At 33.7% G+C, this 19,911-nt stretch overlaps 9 protein-coding genes and 1 non-coding gene across 10 annotated transcripts; 5 read left to right on the forward strand and 5 right to left on the reverse strand.

The window, feature by feature from the left end:
- Window positions 1-234: 234 nt before the first annotated feature.
- On the forward strand, window positions 235-2,196 carry NAEGRDRAFT_80933 (uncharacterized protein; the record flags this gene model as incomplete). The annotated part of the gene is made up of 1 exon (XM_002673436.1): window positions 235-2,196. One exon carries the CDS (start codon window positions 235-237, stop codon window positions 1,468-1,470), a length of 1,236 nt encoding a protein of 411 aa, XP_002673482.1. The 3' UTR covers window positions 1,471-2,196.
- Window positions 2,197-4,192: 1,996 nt separating this feature from the next.
- NAEGRDRAFT_80935 (oxidoreductase) lies at window positions 4,193-7,163 on the forward strand. The gene is made up of 2 exons (XM_002673437.1): window positions 4,193-5,067; window positions 5,114-7,163. Exons 1-2 carry the CDS (start codon window positions 4,544-4,546, stop codon window positions 6,666-6,668), a joined length of 2,079 nt encoding a protein of 692 aa, XP_002673483.1. The 5' UTR covers window positions 4,193-4,543; the 3' UTR covers window positions 6,669-7,163.
- A 1,592-nt stretch (window positions 7,164-8,755) lies between these two features.
- NAEGRDRAFT_t517 lies at window positions 8,756-8,840 on the reverse strand. Its single transcript has one exon. It is a non-coding gene; the product is annotated as a tRNA-Ile (tRNA).
- A 192-nt stretch (window positions 8,841-9,032) lies between these two features.
- NAEGRDRAFT_71450 (uncharacterized protein) lies at window positions 9,033-10,415 on the forward strand (the record flags this gene model as incomplete). Its single annotated transcript, XM_002673438.1, has 1 exon — window positions 9,033-10,415. One exon carries the CDS (start codon window positions 9,033-9,035, stop codon window positions 10,413-10,415), a length of 1,383 nt encoding a protein of 460 aa, XP_002673484.1.
- A 728-nt stretch (window positions 10,416-11,143) lies between these two features.
- Window positions 11,144-11,932, reverse strand: NAEGRDRAFT_71451 (uncharacterized protein; the record flags this gene model as incomplete). Its single annotated transcript, XM_002673523.1, has 1 exon — window positions 11,144-11,932. One exon carries the CDS (start codon window positions 11,930-11,932, stop codon window positions 11,144-11,146), a length of 789 nt encoding a protein of 262 aa, XP_002673569.1.
- A 244-nt stretch (window positions 11,933-12,176) lies between these two features.
- Window positions 12,177-12,860, reverse strand: FM168 (uncharacterized protein; the record flags this gene model as incomplete). The annotated part of the gene is made up of 1 exon (XM_002673524.1): window positions 12,177-12,860. The coding sequence occupies one exon, from the start codon at window positions 12,858-12,860 to the stop codon at window positions 12,177-12,179; it is 684 nt and encodes a 227-aa protein (XP_002673570.1).
- A 206-nt stretch (window positions 12,861-13,066) lies between these two features.
- Window positions 13,067-14,557, reverse strand: NAEGRDRAFT_71453 (uncharacterized protein; the record flags this gene model as incomplete). The annotated part of the gene is made up of 1 exon (XM_002673525.1): window positions 13,067-14,557. The coding sequence occupies one exon, from the start codon at window positions 14,555-14,557 to the stop codon at window positions 13,067-13,069; it is 1,491 nt and encodes a 496-aa protein (XP_002673571.1).
- A 299-nt stretch (window positions 14,558-14,856) lies between these two features.
- Window positions 14,857-16,062, forward strand: NAEGRDRAFT_51592 (uncharacterized protein; the record flags this gene model as incomplete). Its single annotated transcript, XM_002673439.1, has 1 exon — window positions 14,857-16,062. The coding sequence occupies one exon, from the start codon at window positions 14,857-14,859 to the stop codon at window positions 16,060-16,062; it is 1,206 nt and encodes a 401-aa protein (XP_002673485.1).
- Window positions 16,063-16,376: 314 nt separating this feature from the next.
- Window positions 16,377-17,690, reverse strand: NAEGRDRAFT_71455 (uncharacterized protein; the record flags this gene model as incomplete). The annotated part of the gene is made up of 1 exon (XM_002673526.1): window positions 16,377-17,690. One exon carries the CDS (start codon window positions 17,688-17,690, stop codon window positions 16,377-16,379), a length of 1,314 nt encoding a protein of 437 aa, XP_002673572.1.
- Window positions 17,691-18,594: 904 nt separating this feature from the next.
- NAEGRDRAFT_71456 (uncharacterized protein) lies at window positions 18,595-19,896 on the forward strand (the record flags this gene model as incomplete). Its single annotated transcript, XM_002673440.1, has 1 exon — window positions 18,595-19,896. The coding sequence occupies one exon, from the start codon at window positions 18,595-18,597 to the stop codon at window positions 19,894-19,896; it is 1,302 nt and encodes a 433-aa protein (XP_002673486.1).
- Between the last annotated feature and the right edge of the window lie 15 nt (window positions 19,897-19,911).

Below are 19,911 nucleotides of genomic sequence, written 5' to 3' on the forward strand. Positions count from 1 at the left end.
TGTTAAAAGATATTGTAAAATATTTAGGAAGTTGCAAAGGATGAGTCAACATAAAAATTTGGAATATTTAAAAACTTGGAAAAAAACAATTTCGATGTTGAATATGACAACCAATTAATGACGACTTGAAGAGGAGTTCGAGTTCATGAGGATTCGTGTCTGTCTGTGAATTTTATGTTATGTTGTTATTTTTTGACATGTAAGTGATGTGTTTATTGTAAAGTATTTAAAAAAATGAATCGAGATGTGTTGGGAGAGATTTTCAAGTTTTTGGATTTTTCGAATGTGATTCCAGTTGCATTGGTTTGTAGGGAGTGGTCGGAAGTGATGCATTCTGAAAATTTGTGGAAAGTTTATTTCAACTCGTTTTGTTATTCGAAAGACCAATTATTATTGGAAAGTCAATGTAAAGATATTAAAAATTATTGGAAGAATCAAATCATGGAACGATGTAGTGCATTCTGCTGTAAATTGCCGGCAAGAAGATTTATCGGATCACAAAAACTAAACCTTTCTCTTTCGCATTCGTATTTTCCTTCATCAGATTCGAATTATTTTAGTTGCTTTTTCAAAGTACTTTGTTCAAGGATAGAGATAGAATCTGCCAAGTTAATTTCTCTAAGTGGCGAAGAAGGATTGTCAGTTCCATTCCTTTCGGAAAGTTTTAATTTTTCACAAACACTAAACTTTAAGATTCGTCTAAAAATTGAAGGATTATCCGAATTGCTCATAGCAAGAGTGTATAATGTTCCTAAATATTCGAAAGGCTCAATATCAAGAAATTATTTCATGTACTTTGCATTGGAATCGGATGATTTATCAAATTTACAATATTTAACACCACCAATGGTAAAACTCAATCAGGTAAAATCACTGAAAAGATCATTCCTATTCGAATTTATTAAGAAGGACAGGTTTGGATCAATAACTGGTCAGGAATATCTCATTGAAAGAATTCTTTCACAAATATTTCCACCACACTTGTTGAAAAGTGAAATTGAGAAACAGGAAATGGCATCCATGTGGTGTCTTATCATTGGTAGAATTCTCTCCTTATTGGATGCAAGTAGGTTGACAGATCATAAAGAGGTTTGGAAGTTTATTCCATTCACAAAATCAAAACAGAATGAGGAATCACTTGTGTATGCATTCAGGAGGGGAATTTATAGAGAAAGAGCAAAAATAATAGCTCATCGAGTGCTACCAAATGATAAATATGTGAAATTTATGAAGGGGAGAGAGTCTGACTCGTTTGCTTCATTCGAAGAGTTGAAAATGCAAAAAGTAGAAATAATTTCAATGGAGCATAGAAAAGTGGTAATGGCCAAATCTCTGGATTATTCAAACTCGGGAGCTCTAGGAAATGTGTCCATCAACAAGGAAATATTGAAACAAATCAAACTGATGGCACTTTCTGATGAATTTATGAAATATTATTTGGACTATAAATTCTCTAGGATTAAGGAATAGCTAATATGATGAGAGTAATTATTATTAATGGATTATTGGACAAGAAATGTAAAATATTCAGATACAAGGGAGAATTGAATTTTATTTACAACATTTGGATCGAACAAGCTTTACAATACTATAGATGGATATGGCAAGCAAATACAATGACAATCCAATGTATAATGGTGCCAAAACGAGAGAATATCTCAGTGTAATCAAGGTATCCAAACGAAGGGAGAGAAGAATTAGGAAGGTTGTAAATGGGGAAAGCAACAAGAATACAATTGGAATGGGAGTAAGAACAGCCAAAACGGTCGTCTTTTTGGCATGAAAACCATTGTAAAATATTTTTGCTGCATAATAGGGAAGGATTGAAATATTGAAATGTATCAATAATAAACAGACATAAGCTGGTGTCAATACTTCAGACCATTTCACATGTTCTGTAAATGACATTTCATCCAGCTTTAAACTCGCTAGCACTAGTGACGTGCCTGAAGAAAGGTAAATTAAATTCACATTCATTACTAAAAGCATGATTGTTAAAAGTTGTGATATTGTTCTCTTAAAGGGTGATTTGAGTGTCCACAATCTAACACCTCTATAGGTGAAATCAACACAAGCAAAGAGTTGGAAAATATATACAGGAATTAGGAGGTATCTCCAAACAAGTTGATCTTTAAAGATCAAAAATCTTAATCCAATAACCAAAACCAAGACAGAGAACCATATTAATTGGGATGGAGCTGCCATTTTGAGTTGATAATTTGGATCATCAATATTCTCCTGCATATCAGAGGAGAAGAAGAGTCTTCTCAAAATGACAAATAGTACGCTTGTCTCAGCATTAGAATCCTCTTCATTAGGATGAAGAAGACTTGTTGATTCGTCAGTAGATTTCTTCTTGTGAAAACGATTGTAACAAGTGAGGAAAAAGGAGGAAAGGTAAGGTACCCAACCCATCATTAAATAGAGTGAGCCAATGAAAAGAAAAAATATTGGAAGCCATAACAATGAGAATCCAGCAGGGCTTACTGTTAGCAGTGTCTCGGCACTTTCCTTTTCCAAGGTATTGTCATAGTAGAGTCCTGAGAAGATTAAACTCAATGTAATAAATAGAAGGGTGGTTAGGGAGAGTATACATAATTGAATGTACATGCAAGGTTGACATCGTTTGCTAAAAAAGATACCAATCTTGTCCTCGGCTCGTTTTCCTCGTTCCTTTTTCTTCACTGTTTTCGAGTGGTGCTTGTAAAGTATATATTGATGTTTGAGTGGTATTCTCTTGAGATGAGAACTGGATTTCAACTCTTGCCCAGCAACTTGATAAAATGATTTGCTAGAAGAGAAGGAAGAATCCCTACTCCTAATTTTGGTAACATTATCATTAATTGATCCAATTTCTGGTATATCGTCAATATTTTCCACTGGATTAATTTCACTCATGGTATTAAGTGGTGTATAAACTGTGTTTAAATCTGTAAAATTATAATTATAATAATTATCGTGAAAATCCAATTGATAGAGTACTGTTTGCATACTAATACGTTCTCGTTGTGGGAGTCTTAGTAGTAAAGATTTCCAAAACTTGTCCTCGATTGTTAAATAGTAATAGTACTTGCTAGTGAGTCCCATATTTAAATTGTCTTCCAATGGAAGGAAGGATATGATAATTTCCACTTCATCCTTACTCAAATTATTAAAATTCATGAAAATTTCACTTGGTTCTATAAAAATATCAGCGCTCTCATGCTTTGAGCTAATATTTGATAAAATCCCCTGAACATCTTCAGAAGTACTAGAGAAGAAGTGAGTACCAGACACTGATCTCTCCCCTTCGGCATGTATCTGTTTGATGGCATTAATTACTTGAAAATTAAATCGTTCATCTATCGACTCATTCACTCTGAGAAATTTCGGAGATGTTGGAGGTCCAGCTGTTATCGTTGTTGGCTGCTCAAACAAACTGTTGCCATTCAATAATGTACTCGAAGTGGCATGTATTAAATTATCTGTATGTTTGAAATATCCAGAATGAAGCGATGAAGCTAAAGTACTACTTCTATTCACTTTGTTTTTCTTTTTTCGTTTGTCCTCTATTTGCCAAGTTGGTAAGGATGATGATACAATATTATTGGTGGTATTAGAATTGGTTATTGTTGTTGTTATTGTTGTTGATGATGATGAAGGAGAATCGGAATGAAGAGGTGATAAAAAGAGGTTTTTAGAATCCTCACTCTCCTCTTCAACATCTGATGATGAATTTTCAAACTCTTCTATTATTGGTTTTCCAACTTCACTTTCCAATATATTTAATTCATCGTGATGATAGGAACTGGTAGGAGCAGCAGCAACTTGTCTATTACTACCACCACTACCACTACCAGAACGTTTCTTATGATTATTCATAATTACGTGATGTTCTGTAGAATATATTACTACTCCTTTTATATTGATGATGATTCCGGATATATTAGATGATGGTGATGATATTATTATTCAAGACAATCTTTAAATTATTGTTAATTATTATTACTATTATCCAAAAATCATTAAAAAAACAATGAAATCTTGTTCTGAACAATAAATAGTATATTAGAACGGCAAGACTTGCCACCAAGAAGGAACACAGCAATAAAAAAAACAAAATCACACTGTGTTCTTGTTGTTGTTGTGTTTTTGAAACAAAATTAAAAGACCGTTATTTTTTTTCTTAATAAAAAATAGCTTGGAAAGTGAAGTCTTTTGCAAGGGTGATGGTTGAGAAGAGTTTTTCGTATCCGCTTTGATGCAGATGGATTTGTTTTGATCTGATTGGGAATGGCTTTGGAGATTTAAAGATTTTGATATATTTCTAATTTATCTTTTTCGGGATCATCAAGAAGATTTTTTGTTTATTATTTCAAAGGCTTCTTCTTATCTAATAATTAATTAATTGTGTGGATAGAATTGTTACTCATCATGATTCAATTAATTAAAGGAAAGATAGTTTTAAAACTTTCCGAACGCAATATCCTCTAAAAAGGAAAAACAGAAAATTGGAAATATTCCAAACAAATAATTAGAAAAAGTTTCTTCAACAAAAAGAAATATGAAGAAGAGAGAAGGAGCAACCGAGAATTGTCAAATACAGCTTCAGCACAATCCAAAAACTGCTCAAGATTTATTCAAGCATTTACAACCCCAAACTATTCATTTACCTCCTTTGGAGAATGGTGAAATACTAATCAAGGTATTATATATTGCCTTGGATCCAAGTTTGAAACCATTACTAGCTGGAGAGAAGATACCATCTTCTAGTGATGGTACTCAAAAAAAAGATTTGGTTTATGATCATCCTCCAAGTAAAACAACCATAGATGAAAAGGGAAGTAAATTGATTATACCACCACCAAGTATTGATATTACTACATGTCAAGCAACTGGAAATACTCAATTTGCAAATTATTTCCCTCCACCATTCTCTAAACAACAAGAATGGATTGAGAGTAATCATCCTTCAATTGGCAGTAATTTGAATACAGATCCTAGACGAATACTCAATTATGGTGTATTGAAGGCGTATGCAGTTGGTGAAGTTATCGAATCTAAAAATCATTTATTCACTAAGGGAAGGTATGTATTTATTTGAGAACATTAGGATGCTCATAATATGAAATAGAAATGTTTACGGCAATTTGGGAGTTCAACAATATTTACTTTCGAGTGGAGGAAAAGATTTGGATGATAATATGGTCCGTGATATTACAATGGATTCTCCATTATCTGCATTCCTCACTCTTTCAAAAGCAGGTTTATGTGCATATTTTGGAATCACAGAGCTTAGCAATGTTGCAGAGGGTGAGTGTGTATTTGTAACAGGAGGTACTGGTTGTGTTGGATCATTTGTTCCACAGGTCGTGAGAGCCTCTCTTTCTGATAAGAAGATTAAAGAGGGGATTAAGAATGACGAAACTCATCACGAGCATGTTCACAAAAGCTCACCATCATCCGTTGGTAATCATACGCACAATAATGGCGAAAAGACATCATTATGCAGTTCTAGTCATTGTTTAATTCCACACCGATCTTGTAATAAGGCCAAATCCCCAACTCTATCATGGCTCTTCTCTTCATTAATTGAAGAAGAGAATGAGGAAGAATATGACCTTTCACACTCTAACAATGAGGATGAAGAGCACTTTCCCAAATCTTCTCATGAGGTCATTTCGAGAGAGGATGAGCCATCTGAAGCAACCCACTTTATACACGATCCAATCGTTACCCCACATGGTCATCTTTACCATTCCCCAGAGGAGATGAAACATGGTCATCATCTTCACTTGCCTCACCATACTACTCATCACCATCCTTACTTACACAATGTAGAAAGATTGAATCTGATGAATTCATCAGCATCTACTCATATTCCTCCACAGATTAAGATTTTTGGATTTTGTTCCTCTGATTCAAAAAAATCACTTATGACTAATAAGCTCAAATATGATAATGCCATCAATTATTCAAATTACATGAAAAAGAAGAATACTTCAGAGAGTGGAGCATCCACTACAGATGATCCACTAAACAGCCCATGCGCCTCTTGCCTTATTCCAGCATGGTCATCGGTGTCTCCATTTACACACATGTATGGTGCCAGTACGGGTAGTTCTTGCAGTGTATTGCAAGATCAACCAGCAGATACTTGTCTACTCAAAACTGGTCAAAGATATGATTATTCCAAAATTGATAGAGCTGCATTGAGTAAGGCTATTGGAGAAATGTGCCCAGATGGAATTGATGTGGTCTTTGACACTGTGGGAGGTGTCTTGCTTGATTTATGTTTAGAACATTTGAAAACAAATGCAAGAATAGTTATTTGTGGAGCCATTGCAAATTCCAATGGAATTCAGTCATTTTCATCATCGGTAGGTAAGAATGAGAATGAAGCATTTGAAGGCCCTCACAATTATGTAAACCTTATCCTGAAATGTGCCAGAATGGAAGGATTTATGGTTGAAAAGTTCCAGTCCAAATTCAAGCAAGCTTCCCATACTCTTGTGAGATGGATTCAAGAGAAGAAGATTGATAGCTTGGAAGAAAATGTTATTGAATGCGATCTCAAAGATCGAACACAAGTTATCAATGCAATTGAGAAATTATTCAGTGGTGAATATTATGGAAAGTTAATTGTTAGAGTAAAGCAGAGTGGTACACTTTCCAGTCCTCAACATTAGTTAACATTACAAATATACTACATTATATATATTTATTCAGTTTTGATTTTGGTTGATCTTACTCTGCAACAACAGAAGCAACAACACAAGCAAGTCAAGAAACGTTTAACAATCAGTGCGAAAATTCCAATTTGTAGAGCAGTTGTAATGAATATGAAACTAGACCATTCCAATGGAAGCTTCATTCCATCATCACCTTCATCAAATCCCCTATGTCCATTAAAATACTTGAATGTAAAATAGAGCGCATTGTGAATTCTCTCACCTGAATTTGATGAGTAATACTTGAATAATGAGCTTGCCCATTGAATTCTTTCAGCCTTTTCTTGACTAATCAAGGTGCTTTCTATCAAGTTACCAAATGTTTGAGGAGTGATCCATTTCGAATAGATCCAATCACCAAAATCTTTATCCTGCAAACGATTACACACTAAAAATTGATCAGCAGTTATTGGAATACCAACCAAGAGCTTTCCATAAAAGATTCCCTCACTCACACTATTAAAACCACAATGAGTGACAAATAATCGAGTTGCCCTATGATTTAGTATAAATTGTTGGGGAAGAAAGTCACTCGAAAGTTTCATTCTCTTTATCCAAGTATTCGAATCTTGCACAGATGAAGCATAATCCAATTGATTACTATTCATTTCCTTTTCAAGAACTGCTTGTTGTTCCTTTTCAACTCTCATCAAGACATTCAAATCCTTATTCGATTTCAACACCTTCGAAAGACCTCTAATAATGTTTCGATTAGTTTCAACACTCAATTTGAATTGACTTCCTGTACTAATAAAAATCAATCTTTCATTATTATTACCAAGCAAATCTAACCAATCTTGAAGGGATTTAAATTCTAGTTGACCTGAAACTGAATCAATGAGAGGAAAACCAATATCAAAATATTTAGGATAAGCTCTCATTCTACTAGATTCCAATACTCCAGGAGCTGACATTAACAAAACTGGATATTGACTCGAAATGGAATTGTAATTTCTATACGAAAAGGTTTTTGTAATGAACTTTGAATTGTAATGTGGTCGAATTTTGAACAATGCAAAGCAATGAACCAAAATTCTCAGAGTTGGAAAGAAAATTTGTGCAGTAAAAACATTCACTAGAATGGAAAGAATCGAATATCTCCAAACTCTCAACTTGAACCATTGAAAATAATCATGTAAATATTCGAATCTTCCTAAAATGTAATCTGTGAAAGTTCCCCAAAGTAATTCAGAAATAGAATTTGGATGTGTCAATGGTAAATCCTCAAAATCAATTGCTTCAGCAATACCAGTCACAAGTGTCATTAATCTCACACTATTATTGAACTTGGCATTTAATTGTTGAAACATGTCAATGTATGAATAATGGAAATCCAAAGAATCAACAATTATAATATCTGGCTTTTCATTTGGATAATTCTCAAATCTTTCCATGAAAAAATTAAAAGATTCAATTGAAAATGAAGCCATGACTTCCAAACCTTCGACAATTGACATTTTCATAATATCCTTCTTCCATTCTCCATATTTATAAAAATATAGAGATTTACTTTGATTTTTAGGTAAACCTTTCGATTGATCAATGATTTGATAATTTTGCAAAGGAAAATCTTGTGGAATCCATTCTGAGGGCTTGGACACGTTTTCGATCCACGCCAACGACACTGAAATTTCATAGAGATTATTTCCATTCTCGTCTTTTGGATTGAATTGCATTAAATTCTTAATGACGGTCATGAAGGGATTGTAATGTCCTTTGGATGGTGCTGGACAGAACAAGATCTTGATGGCTTGAACTTTCGAATAAAAGCAAACGAAAGTGAGAATGAAAAGAAGGATGAGGATTGGTTTGTTTCTAAAGACATGTGTCTTCATCTTGTTTTTTTTTGTGTTTGATTTGAACAAAGTCAATATTAGGATTCTTTTGAATTACAGATTATGAAATTTTTGATTGGGTTGATGATATTTAAATGTGCGTTGCATAATAGGACTAATTAGTGCTACTTGATTAGCGCGCTTCGTTAGATATTGATATTAAAAAACCTAACATAATGAAGTCCAATGAAGAAATGTAAAAATTTGAACTGCTCATAGAGGGGGTCGAACCCTCGGCCATCTGCTAACCTCATTTTCTCATAAGACAAATGCTCTACCACTGAGCTATATGAGCTTCGATTTGATTTTTATTATTGATCATTAAGAGCGACAGATAATATTGCCAACCACTTTCCCATAACACGAACAGTGGAATATTCAATTTAAAGAAATATATTATGAACTATTTAATAGATTAGGAGTCTGGTTTTGATTGACAGAGCTTGGAATCATTGTAATACATTTCGCTAATTAATTATTTAAAAAAATGCAAAGAAGTGGTCTTGCAGTGTTTCTATCAAAGAATGTGAATACAATGATGAAGAATAGAAAATTATCATCATTATTCAAGAATACCAACATGATGCTGATGAATTTACCTCATCATCATCATTATCGGAATGGATTAATGAATAATCATAATAATAATTATCGATATTTTCATAATGAATTATTCGGAAGGAGAAATAATGCAAATAATACAACATCATCATCACTACCAATCAATGACACAGAGGAAGAACAAGAACAGGAAGATCCACAAGTTAGTCAGAATGTTGATGAATACAATTCACGATTATTGACATTCCTATTAATTGGAACACCATTGGCTTATTTAGCTTTATTAGAATTAACGAAATGGTTTGAAGAAGTTTACACTGATTCCTCCTTAATGGCAAACAAATTGAGTGTTAATGATTTGGAAAGGATTTTCGATCAATTCACACTCAAGAATGGAGCTGAATTGTGTAAAGCATATAATATAAATATGCTGGATTGGATCCAAGAGAATGAATGGAATTGGTTTGAAAAGGACTTTCAAAAGAAGAAGGCTACATATGCACTCTATGCCATGCATGCTGCTGGATTTGTGGGATGTTTCTTGTTGAAGAGATTTAATCCTGGCATGTTTAAAAGATTCTATGATAGACATGTGGCGATTAGTTTGAATAATATGTATGAAAGAAGATTTCACACACTTATTTTAGGTCAATTCGCTCATACGAATGTGCTTTCTCTCCTTATTCCATTAATTTGCCTTAACAACTTTAGTGATATCATGGAGAATAACTTTTCACAAGCTTCATTACTTGCCCTATATTTTGTACTTCCAGCATTGGCCTGTATGGCCCACTCGTCACTTGGTGCTTTAATGTTGAGATATCTTGTCAGTCCTAGCAATAGAGTTTTACAATATCGCATTGCCAAAATGGGTCAGTTCAATATTATTCAAGCTTCATTCTATTCCATATTTTTTGCTCCAATTGCTTTAACACTTCCTGATTTTTTGATGACACATGCTGGAATAACAAATTTGGAATTGAGTTATATATTATTTGGATTACAATTTTTATATTCAATTATTTCTAAAGGTTCTCCATTTATGGTTGCAGAATTGTTTGCTTTTTATGGATCATATTTTGCTTTAAACCATTTGATTGAAAGAGAAGGATTTCAAAGATCAAGAATTGTAGAGTTGGAGAAGGGATTTCGTTATTATTTGGGAGAGAGGGTAAATATCAAGAATAATGGAATGGCTATCTTTATTCCAGATAATAGAGAAACACTTGAATTGGCATATTATAAGAATGATAAGAAGGAAAAAGTGATCAAAACAAAGACACTTCTCGGAAAGGATTATACTGAATAATATTTTCAAACCAAGTACAGTCTATTCATTACCCTTTGCAAACCATTCAGGAATGGAATCAATATTGTAATAACATTTCCATTTGAATTAATTACTTAATCAGATATCCTGAATATATTTCTTTTCATGGAACTCAAATGATGCAGTAGAATGTGAGAATTTTAATTATCTTTGGAATTTCTTTTAACCTTTATTCGTAACTTTTGTTCTCAGACCATTTCTGTTGTGGGTGTCTTCTTGGCGAATAGCTTGGTTCATTTCAAGATTTAGTCCAACAGAACTTGCTTGTTTTTTTTGCTAAATCTTGAGCATAACCGCCTTAGTTAAAATTATTCCGCCAAATATTTATTCAAACAATTCTTTGAATAATCCTTGAAGACTCTCTGAAGATGATGTTTAATAATTGAATCCAGAGAATTAGGTTATTCTAATTATCCCCATTCTCTTCTTAATTATTTCATAATACTGTTTAAATTGTAAAATTGAATGAAAGGTCAGCATAGCTTATATTTTGCAACATGACCCTCTGATATTTGCAACTTGCAGCACCAAATAAAAGTTCCCATACGAAATCTAATTCTTCCAATGTTGAGGGAAGATAGAATACCGTTGCTCTTCTTCCACATCTTCCAGATCGTCCGCTTCTCATTCGACTGAGCGCCTTATCGCAAATCACATCAAAATGCACAACCAATCGGCAAAGTGGCATGTCAATTCCAAACCAATCCTCATGAGTTCCAATCATTAATTGTGAAAATTGGTTTTCCAAATTGAGGAGTTAGCTCAATGGATGGATATACTGATTCCTTTAGAATTTTGTAATATTGTTCTGCTCTTGTGTATGTGTTGCAGAATAGGAGAGCAGGCTCAAATTCATACTCATAATTTTGAAAGAATGATTCTCTTAATAGGCTTAGTTTCTGCTCTTCTTTTGGACAATAGACAAAACGTTCTATAATGCTCTCGCTCAATTCTTCGAAATCGCTATCACAATAACTGTTGCATGTTGTAATGAGTGAATCCTTCAAGTGCTCATCGTGCATGTAGCATTCAATGGGCAACGTTCTTGTACCAGTGCATAAAATTTCACATTCCTTTGGGAGTTGACTAAATATTCTCTTGATACATCTTCTTGATTCAGTTCCAATTTCCAACATGAAATTCATTTCGTCAATAGCAAGAATTTCCAATTCACTAACATTTATACCATTCTTGATTGCCTTTTGTGGTGTGGTAATTAAAATTCTTAGATTTTCAGTAACTTCATTCGAAATTCTCGAATGATCAATAAAATCAGCTATGGCATTCATTGTTCTATGTATTTGATATTCCAAATAATCGGTTGGAACAAGAACTAAACCTTGCAATTTACCATCATTCTTTGTAAAATCCACTTCTTTCAATACTTTAATAATTAATCCAACAGTCTTTCCTGCTCCGGCAATCCATTGAACAATTTTGGAAGATTTCACATCTTCTGATTGTGGATTCAATATTACTTTCTGTACGATTAGCATGTTCTCCAAGCCGTAGGTATAAATTCCTCGTAATAGATTATCTGTCAAGTTACAATCATCAAATAACATTTTTTTTTTAAAATTAAAACTTAATTTGCCTTGTTTGGTGCATTTTGAAATGTAAAAATGTTTCAGTGAAAAATAGTGATAACATTTGAATTAAACTATTAGATGTACATCTTGCAATACGTATTTTGAAAATAGTGAGATAATATTTGACATGTACATTTAGAATTTTACAAAATTACTTCTTGTAATATTTAGCAACTTGTTCAGGAGTTGCCTTTTCCAAAAACCACCAACTAATAGCATATAATATTCCAGTAGAACGAACAATTTCCTCATCCATCATAAACTCCTTTGCTTTTGCAAGTGGCAACTCTATTACATCAATCATTTCACCTTCAGATTCCAAACCTCCTCCTTCACTAACCTTCTTTGAAATCAATCCAGGATCAGTCGATTCACTCAATTCCTCCATCACTTCCACATAAAACAAATGTTGAATTGCATTATTCTTTGCAGCTCCAGAATAATAATTAGTGATTGGTTCAATCGCCTTCAATGGTACTTGATATCCACATTCTTCCAAAATCTCAGCTTGCATTGTTTCAACTGGTGATTTGCCATCCTTATCCAACAAACCAGCACATAATTCAAAACTCATCTTGGCTTTTAAATTTGTTTTTTCCTCTTCAGTTTTAGCCTCCATTAATTGTCGAACGAATACAGGTGGTCGGAATTGTTTTACCAACAAGAAACATTCCCTCTCTCTATGATACAACAAGGCTGCAACAGAATCCTTCGTGATGGCCATATCCCACGATTTAGAAACTCCATTCTGTGAGTAGTAAATTCTCTGTAGGGAAATCCATTTGGATCCTGCTCCGAGATTGGTATCAATGTGATAGTCGGTTATATTGTCCATTGCTATACTAGTGAGAGGTGTTGGTGTTGTAAGTGAGGATGATGAAATTTCTCTTTCTGTTGAGTTTGAATATTTTTTTTAATTTTTTTCCAATTTTAATTATAAATTGTCTTGTTTTGTCCTTGTCAAGAATTTGCCAAATAAAATCTTCAATTAATCATACTTTAAAATAATGGAAACTTTCTCAATCATCGAGCTCACCTAAATCACAAATGAAATAGGAGTAAGTCTCGTGGATCACTGATTAATTGTTTGTCTAATACATTGTAATGTGGTGCAATATCCAATAATTGTCTGAGTATAGATCTTAATAGAGGTCTACATTGAGAGACGGAGTCTTTTTCTTCCTTTGACTGACATCTGTAGTTCATTGATTCCCAAGATATTTGATCTTCTCCTACATAGATTCTCCATAATTTTAAATAGTCGAATATGGGATCTTGGGTATTAATGCGGAATAATGCATCACTTTCATATCCATCATGACCATAGTAGAATTGTTGCTGAACAAATAGCTTTGCCTTGGCACTAGATTTCTTGTAAGTAATGTCAAAAGTCAAGTCGACACAAAGTCTGGGCTTTCGTTTGAAATTAATAGTGAGAATTCTTCCAATTACGTTCGATACTGATATCTCAGAATCCTTCTTCTGGATTTGTTGGCTCTTAATGGATGTGAATGCACGACATGCTACTTTCCAAGCCAAATCCAATACTCTAGTTTCCTTAATATTTTCCAAATCATACAAGTCAATTAAATAGTTAGATCTCTCATCATGAATTTCGATATCCCTATTAAATTCAACATCTACAATTGGTTTTGGGTTTTCCTTTTCTCTTTCATCCTCATATTCGCTCCATAGAAATGAATTGAATGGTGATAGTTTGTGCTTTTGTTTGGGAGTTTTCAGTTCTTCATATAAAGAATCATAAAACTTGTCATTGATTTGATATTCCTCAATTTCACAATCAGCATCTTCAAATCCTTTGGCATTCACTTGTAACACTATATTCCTTTTAACATTTGGATCAATGTTCAACCTTTCTTTCCATTTAAAATCACTATGACCTTTCACCACATCTACATAAATAATTATATCTTCATTGATTGAGTAGAGAGCACTCATTTTCAAAGTAGCTTGCTCATTCAAATAGATCATTAACACTACCAACTCTTCCCCTTCTCTAAACAATTTCTCCATCTTTGTAATTCTAATCTTGGGATAGGTGGTTGAACTTATGTTTTCAGATAATAATCTAGTCAACCACTCACTAAATGATTTTTTTCTCTTATTCTTTCCAAACCCGGAAATTACATATTGCCGAGCAAAAAGCCAATGTTTGACACTAACTAATAATCCAATCATATTTCTTTCCTTTTCCTTCTTGCTTGAAATTTCATTCGAATTGGAAATTAAATTAAATTCCTGAACCAAATAATTCTCCACTCTATTAATTAATGCAAATCGAAAATCACCCAACAACAAACTTTCATACCACTGATGACTCACCAATTGCAAACAATGTTTTTGAATTTCATCAAATGGAAGAAAAGAATAAATCAACCCGATCACATCATTAGAAAGAAGCAATTTTTCCCTTCCTATCCGATTATTAACATCCTCGTCGTGAGAAGAGTATTTGGCTAACTTATTGTTTGTGGGTGAATCACTCGTTTCCTCTTGTATTGCTCGTTTCATTTTTTTTTGTAAAAAATCAGGCGGCAAAATCAACCAATAATATTTCATTAAGGTACACTGTGCATTATCTCAATGATCGACCTAATATTTAAATTGTAATCTCTAAATAAGGAACGGGATCGTGAAGCGAACTATTTGCTCTTCTCATCATTTTACCATCCTTAAAAAAAAATTCCAACTATTGAGGGCGCAATAAAATGATCCGAAGCGGTTTTTTAATAATCATGATTGTTATCCTGATGATGATAATGATAAATAATCATTATTATTGTGAGGCAAGCGGAGTGAAGTTAAGGGCTATGGGACCTGATTCTAAAACTCGAATGAGAGAACAAATTAACAAGATGGAGAATATTTGCTTATTGACTTTGAGTGGTTTGGATTGTCCTGGAAAGGGTCTCGATGTGAATTACAAGACTTCATTGATGAGAGGAGCTATGGAAGACATGCCAATCATTGCAGGAGTTGGTTACAATAGAGTAGATAAGAGTATTAATCCTCCAATTCTCAAATCTCCAAGGGCAACACCTGTGAATGAACAAAAGACACTCACTCGTACCATAAACGGAGCTACTGATTATTTCAATATGTTATATCCAAGTGATGGAAGTGAAATATTCAATGGTCTCTACAGTCATGGAACAACTGCTACCGACATGATTTTTAAAAAGTATTTTGAAGGAGATTTGAGAGGGTACAATATCCAGAAACAATACTATACTCACTCTGTTCAAATAACAAATATTGAAGTCACTGACGAATTTAAAAAGATTATTGACATTCTTCCAGATCAAATGGATGAAGATTTGTACAATATGGTCATTTCATCATTCGGTGATTCTATTGCTACTAAGGTAACCTATGGAGGAGTTGTTGATCTGACCACATCAGTTCGATCATGTTATAGTAGTCCAAGTATGGAACAATACTTGGACATTCAATTGCAAGTAACTATTGGTATTAACACTGATACCAGTAAGTTACCAAATGGATACATGAGATATCAAAGAGTTGGTTCATTGGATATTATTGGTGGTAATCCACAAATTAGCTCCATCAGTCAAAGAGTTCAAACTTTTGCTAATAATCCAGTACCAGTGAAATTTGAAACCATTCCAATCTGGAGAGCTTTCCCTAATGGGCCAAAACAAGAAAATATGAAAAAGATTTACAACAAGTTTGTTTCCTCCAATTCCATGAGTGTCGCTCAAATGGTTGCACAAGTTGAGGCCAAGAGACAAGCTGATAAATTAGCTCCTCAACCATTCTATGCTTTCAAAGTTAACAAGGTAAATCAAATGATTGAAAAGTTGGGAAGTGGTAATCCAGCCTTTGTTGCAGCTGGTGGTCGTGCAGAATTCACAGAAGAATACCTTATTCTAACAAAGAAATTGACACATCGTGTCTTTAAAGCAACTGTTGAAAGAAATGCAGATGGATCTTTTTATATTCACTTTATTCGTGTCAAGTGTGATAGAGATAAGAATTGTGTTGAACATCTTTAAAGATCCAGAAGATGAAGACGATTTCGTTTCAACCACCGGAAAGGACACTTGTATTTTCCATCGTTTGGCAGGTAATTATAATGTTGGAGGTGTTTATCTATGTGGTGGATGTATGCCTTCCTTCTCTTCTGATTTTAAGAGTTTGAGTTGCACTTGTCCATATCTTGTATAATCCAATTTAACAATTAAATAAATATTGTTAATAAGGATCAAATTGTTAAGTTTATTAAAAACTTGTAAGAACCAAGTATCTCAGTGACTTGAAAAATAACCATAATTAAGCAATAGAGTTATCAATAATTTATTTACAAAATTTACTTTTGGTTTGGATTAAAGTGCTTTTGAATGTTAATCCAACACTTATAATAATCCTTATCAATATTCATTTCATTCATGGCATATTCTGTTGGATTGATAATGTAGGTAGATTCGAACATGAAGGCCATACTTCCTTCAGAGACACGTTCTGGTTTCAATTCAGCATTGGATGCCTTTTCAAAGACCTTTTCTTCAGGGCCATGAGGAACCATACAATTGTGAAGAGAACCACCTCCCATAACGAAACCTTCTTCTTTAGCTTCATAAACTCCTTCAATTAAACCCATATATTCATTCATGGTATTTCTGTGATAGTATGGTGGACGGAATGAGTGTTCTTGAACTGACCATCTATCCTTAAAGATGACAAAGTCCAAAACAGCAACACCCTTCTCAGCTGATTGACAGGTCAAAACTGTGAAAATGGATGGATCCAAGTGGTCATATGATACAGAGTTGACAACATTGAATAAATTCAAGTCATATTTGTATGGAGCATAATTTCCGTGCCAAGCAACAACATCAAATGGTGAATAGGTACATTTAGCAGAAAAGTATTGGTTTTGGAACTTTTGAATAATTTCATATTCAACACCTTGGTCACGATCTTCATAACAAGCAATTGGATAGAGGAAATCTCTTGGGTTGGCCAAACCATTAGCACCAATTGGTCCCAAATCTGGAATAACAAAGTGTCCAGCATAAACTTCAGACATGTAACCTCTGGCAAAAGTACATGAGCTATCAGCAAAGTCAACTGTGAATTTAATACCACGTGGAATGACACAAATTTCCTTTGGCTTAACTCTCAATTTACCACATTCAGTAGTAATTAACAATTCTCCCTTTTCTGGAACAAACAAAAAGTCACCATCTGAATTACACATACAACGATCACCCATTGACTTGGTGAATTGATATTGCAAAATTGAAAATCCAGTTTTCAATTGTGGACTTCCCGAACCAGCAACAACTCTCAAACCATCAACAAAATCAATTCCTTCTTCAACTTTCTTTGGTGGCATCCAACGAATTTGTTGTGGTGTCACTAAACGTCCCAAATCAATCTTGACTGAATTGAGTGGTGAAAATTGTTCATTTCCTTCATAATTTGTAAATGGAAAATGTACAACAGAAGGTCTAATTCTATAAAACCAAACACGTTGATTACAACTACGTGGTGCAGTAAATGCTGTACCTTGTAATTGTTCAGCATAGAGTCCGTATGGACACTTTTGTGGAGTATTCTGTCCTAATGGAAGAGCACCTTCTAATGCTTCGGTACTGAAGGTATTTCCCCAACCACACATGTATTCTAATCCATCTTGAATACAGGTTGTTTCCTTTTGATGAAAGGATGGAAATCTAAAGTGAGTCGATGATGATGTTGTCCTATTATATTGTTGTTCAATAAATTTGAAGTAATGTTATTATTATTGTTGTTGTTGTTAATTTGAATATTATTATAATAATAATATGAATGATATTTTGATGTAATTTTAGAGAGGATAATAATATCAATATATTGTTGAATAGTAATAGCAATATCATGATGATGATGAAGAGTTTGATATGGACAAAATTTCATCATTATAAAAACAGTAAGATTTTTCATTCATCACACGGAGTAAATTTTGTTAATTATCATCACACATTAATTATCATCTTCAACCTACATCTTTGGTGGTGGAGTGGGTATGTGGATTTTTTTTTGATTGTGGTTTTTTATTAGCCTTTGTACGGTTCCTAATTTGAACAATTTTTGGTGTACGATGAGGAATAGAGTTTACAAAACGATTGAACCTTCTTTCAATGCCACAACAAACAGCATTCAGTGTGGTCACTTTGGCAGTTGGTAAATACCCCAAGGAGGGTGTTTTTGATTATCGCCTTTATTGGATGGGTGGTAATCACTCAGTTGGCAAAATTCGCACTCAGACAAGAGAAATATTTCCAATCAATTGTAGTGTATAGATCGTTACACTGTTTGGCTATTGACTCCTTAATGATTGCATAACGATTTGAAAATCGAGTCGACACTCATTGATTTCGCTCCCTCGTTCGTTGAATTGACTTTCAGAGAAAGATATGCTTGATGTCAATTCATTCAGGATGATTCTGCTTTCAAGCAATTGATCATTTTTTTTGTAATCTTTTAAATACTATATTTAATTATTTAAATAAAAACGGTTTTTATTAAAACTATAAAAAAAAATGGAAAGAAATCTATTTAAGAGGAAGGTTACTGAAAATCAATCATCATCATCATCTCCTTCATCACCACCAACAATGTCTCCACCTTCCCGCCCAACTTCCTTCATCCCAAAACATACATCATCATCATTCTCCGATAATAGAATTTCATCTTCAATACAACAACAAAATGATGAGGCTTTTAAACCAGAAGTTGACTATGCTAGTCATGGTTTAGAGCAACATGATGTAGCAGTGGAGGGAAGAGGAGTTTTCCGAATGTATACAATGAATCATTTGCATCATCAAAATACTAATAACGAACAATCAAACACTAATACAACAACAACAACATCACTTCCTGCTCACTTGATAAAAACAAGAAAATGTGAGAGTGTTTTGGTATTTATTCATGGAGCTGGGTTATCTTCCTTGTCTTGGACTTTGTGTATGCAAAATTTAAGACAATTAGTGATTAGAAGTGGAAATACTAATAATGTAAATATTAATTTTATGAGATCACCTCCTACTCCAATAGAGATGGGAATGGGACAACCTAAATCCGCATCAGAAGCCTTTAATGTTGATGATTATGAATATTGTGCAATGGATTTGAGAGGACATGGAGCTAGTCATACGGAAAAGGATTCTGAACTCAGTATTGATACATTGGTGGATGATATTATTGCTCTTTTACAACAAGTATATAGAGGAAAGAAGAGAAATTTCATATTGATTGGCCATTCACTTGGAGGATCAATAGCTGTACGATGTGCTCACAAAATGGACATCATAGAGGAACAGGAGACCAAGTCTGGCACTGTACAATCACACGAATTAATGACAGTGAAAGGAGTGGTTGTTATTGATATGGTTGAAGGAAGTGCACTGACAAGTCTGCCAAACACTAAGAAATTCATCGAATCTAGACCAAACAAATTCAAAAACATGGAAAGTGCCATCAAATGGTCCATTCAACATGGTGTTGTCAATAATATTTCGAGTGCTGTTATTAGTATACCTTCACAATTGATGCATGTTGAGGAGGGAAATTATTATACTTGGAGAACTAATCTGACAGATTCGGAAGAATATTGGACAGCATGGTTTACAGACATGTCACAGATTTTCCTGGAAGTCAAAGGATTGAAATTGCTCATGATTACATCGACTGATATTCTGGATAAAGAATTAACAATTGCCCAAATGCAAGGTAAATTCCAAATGAAAGTTCTCAACAGGTCAGGCCATTGCATTCAAGAAGATGATCCAGCCCATTGCAGTGAAGTTATCTTTTCCTTTTTGCATCGATTTAGATTGTAATTTTTAATCATCTTA

The sequence above is a fragment of the Naegleria gruberi genome, assembly GCF_000004985.1.
Source record: "Naegleria gruberi genomic scaffold NAEGRscaffold_46, whole genome shotgun sequence".
NCBI classification, from domain to species: domain Eukaryota; phylum Heterolobosea; class Eutetramitea; order Acrasida; family Naegleriidae; genus Naegleria; species Naegleria gruberi.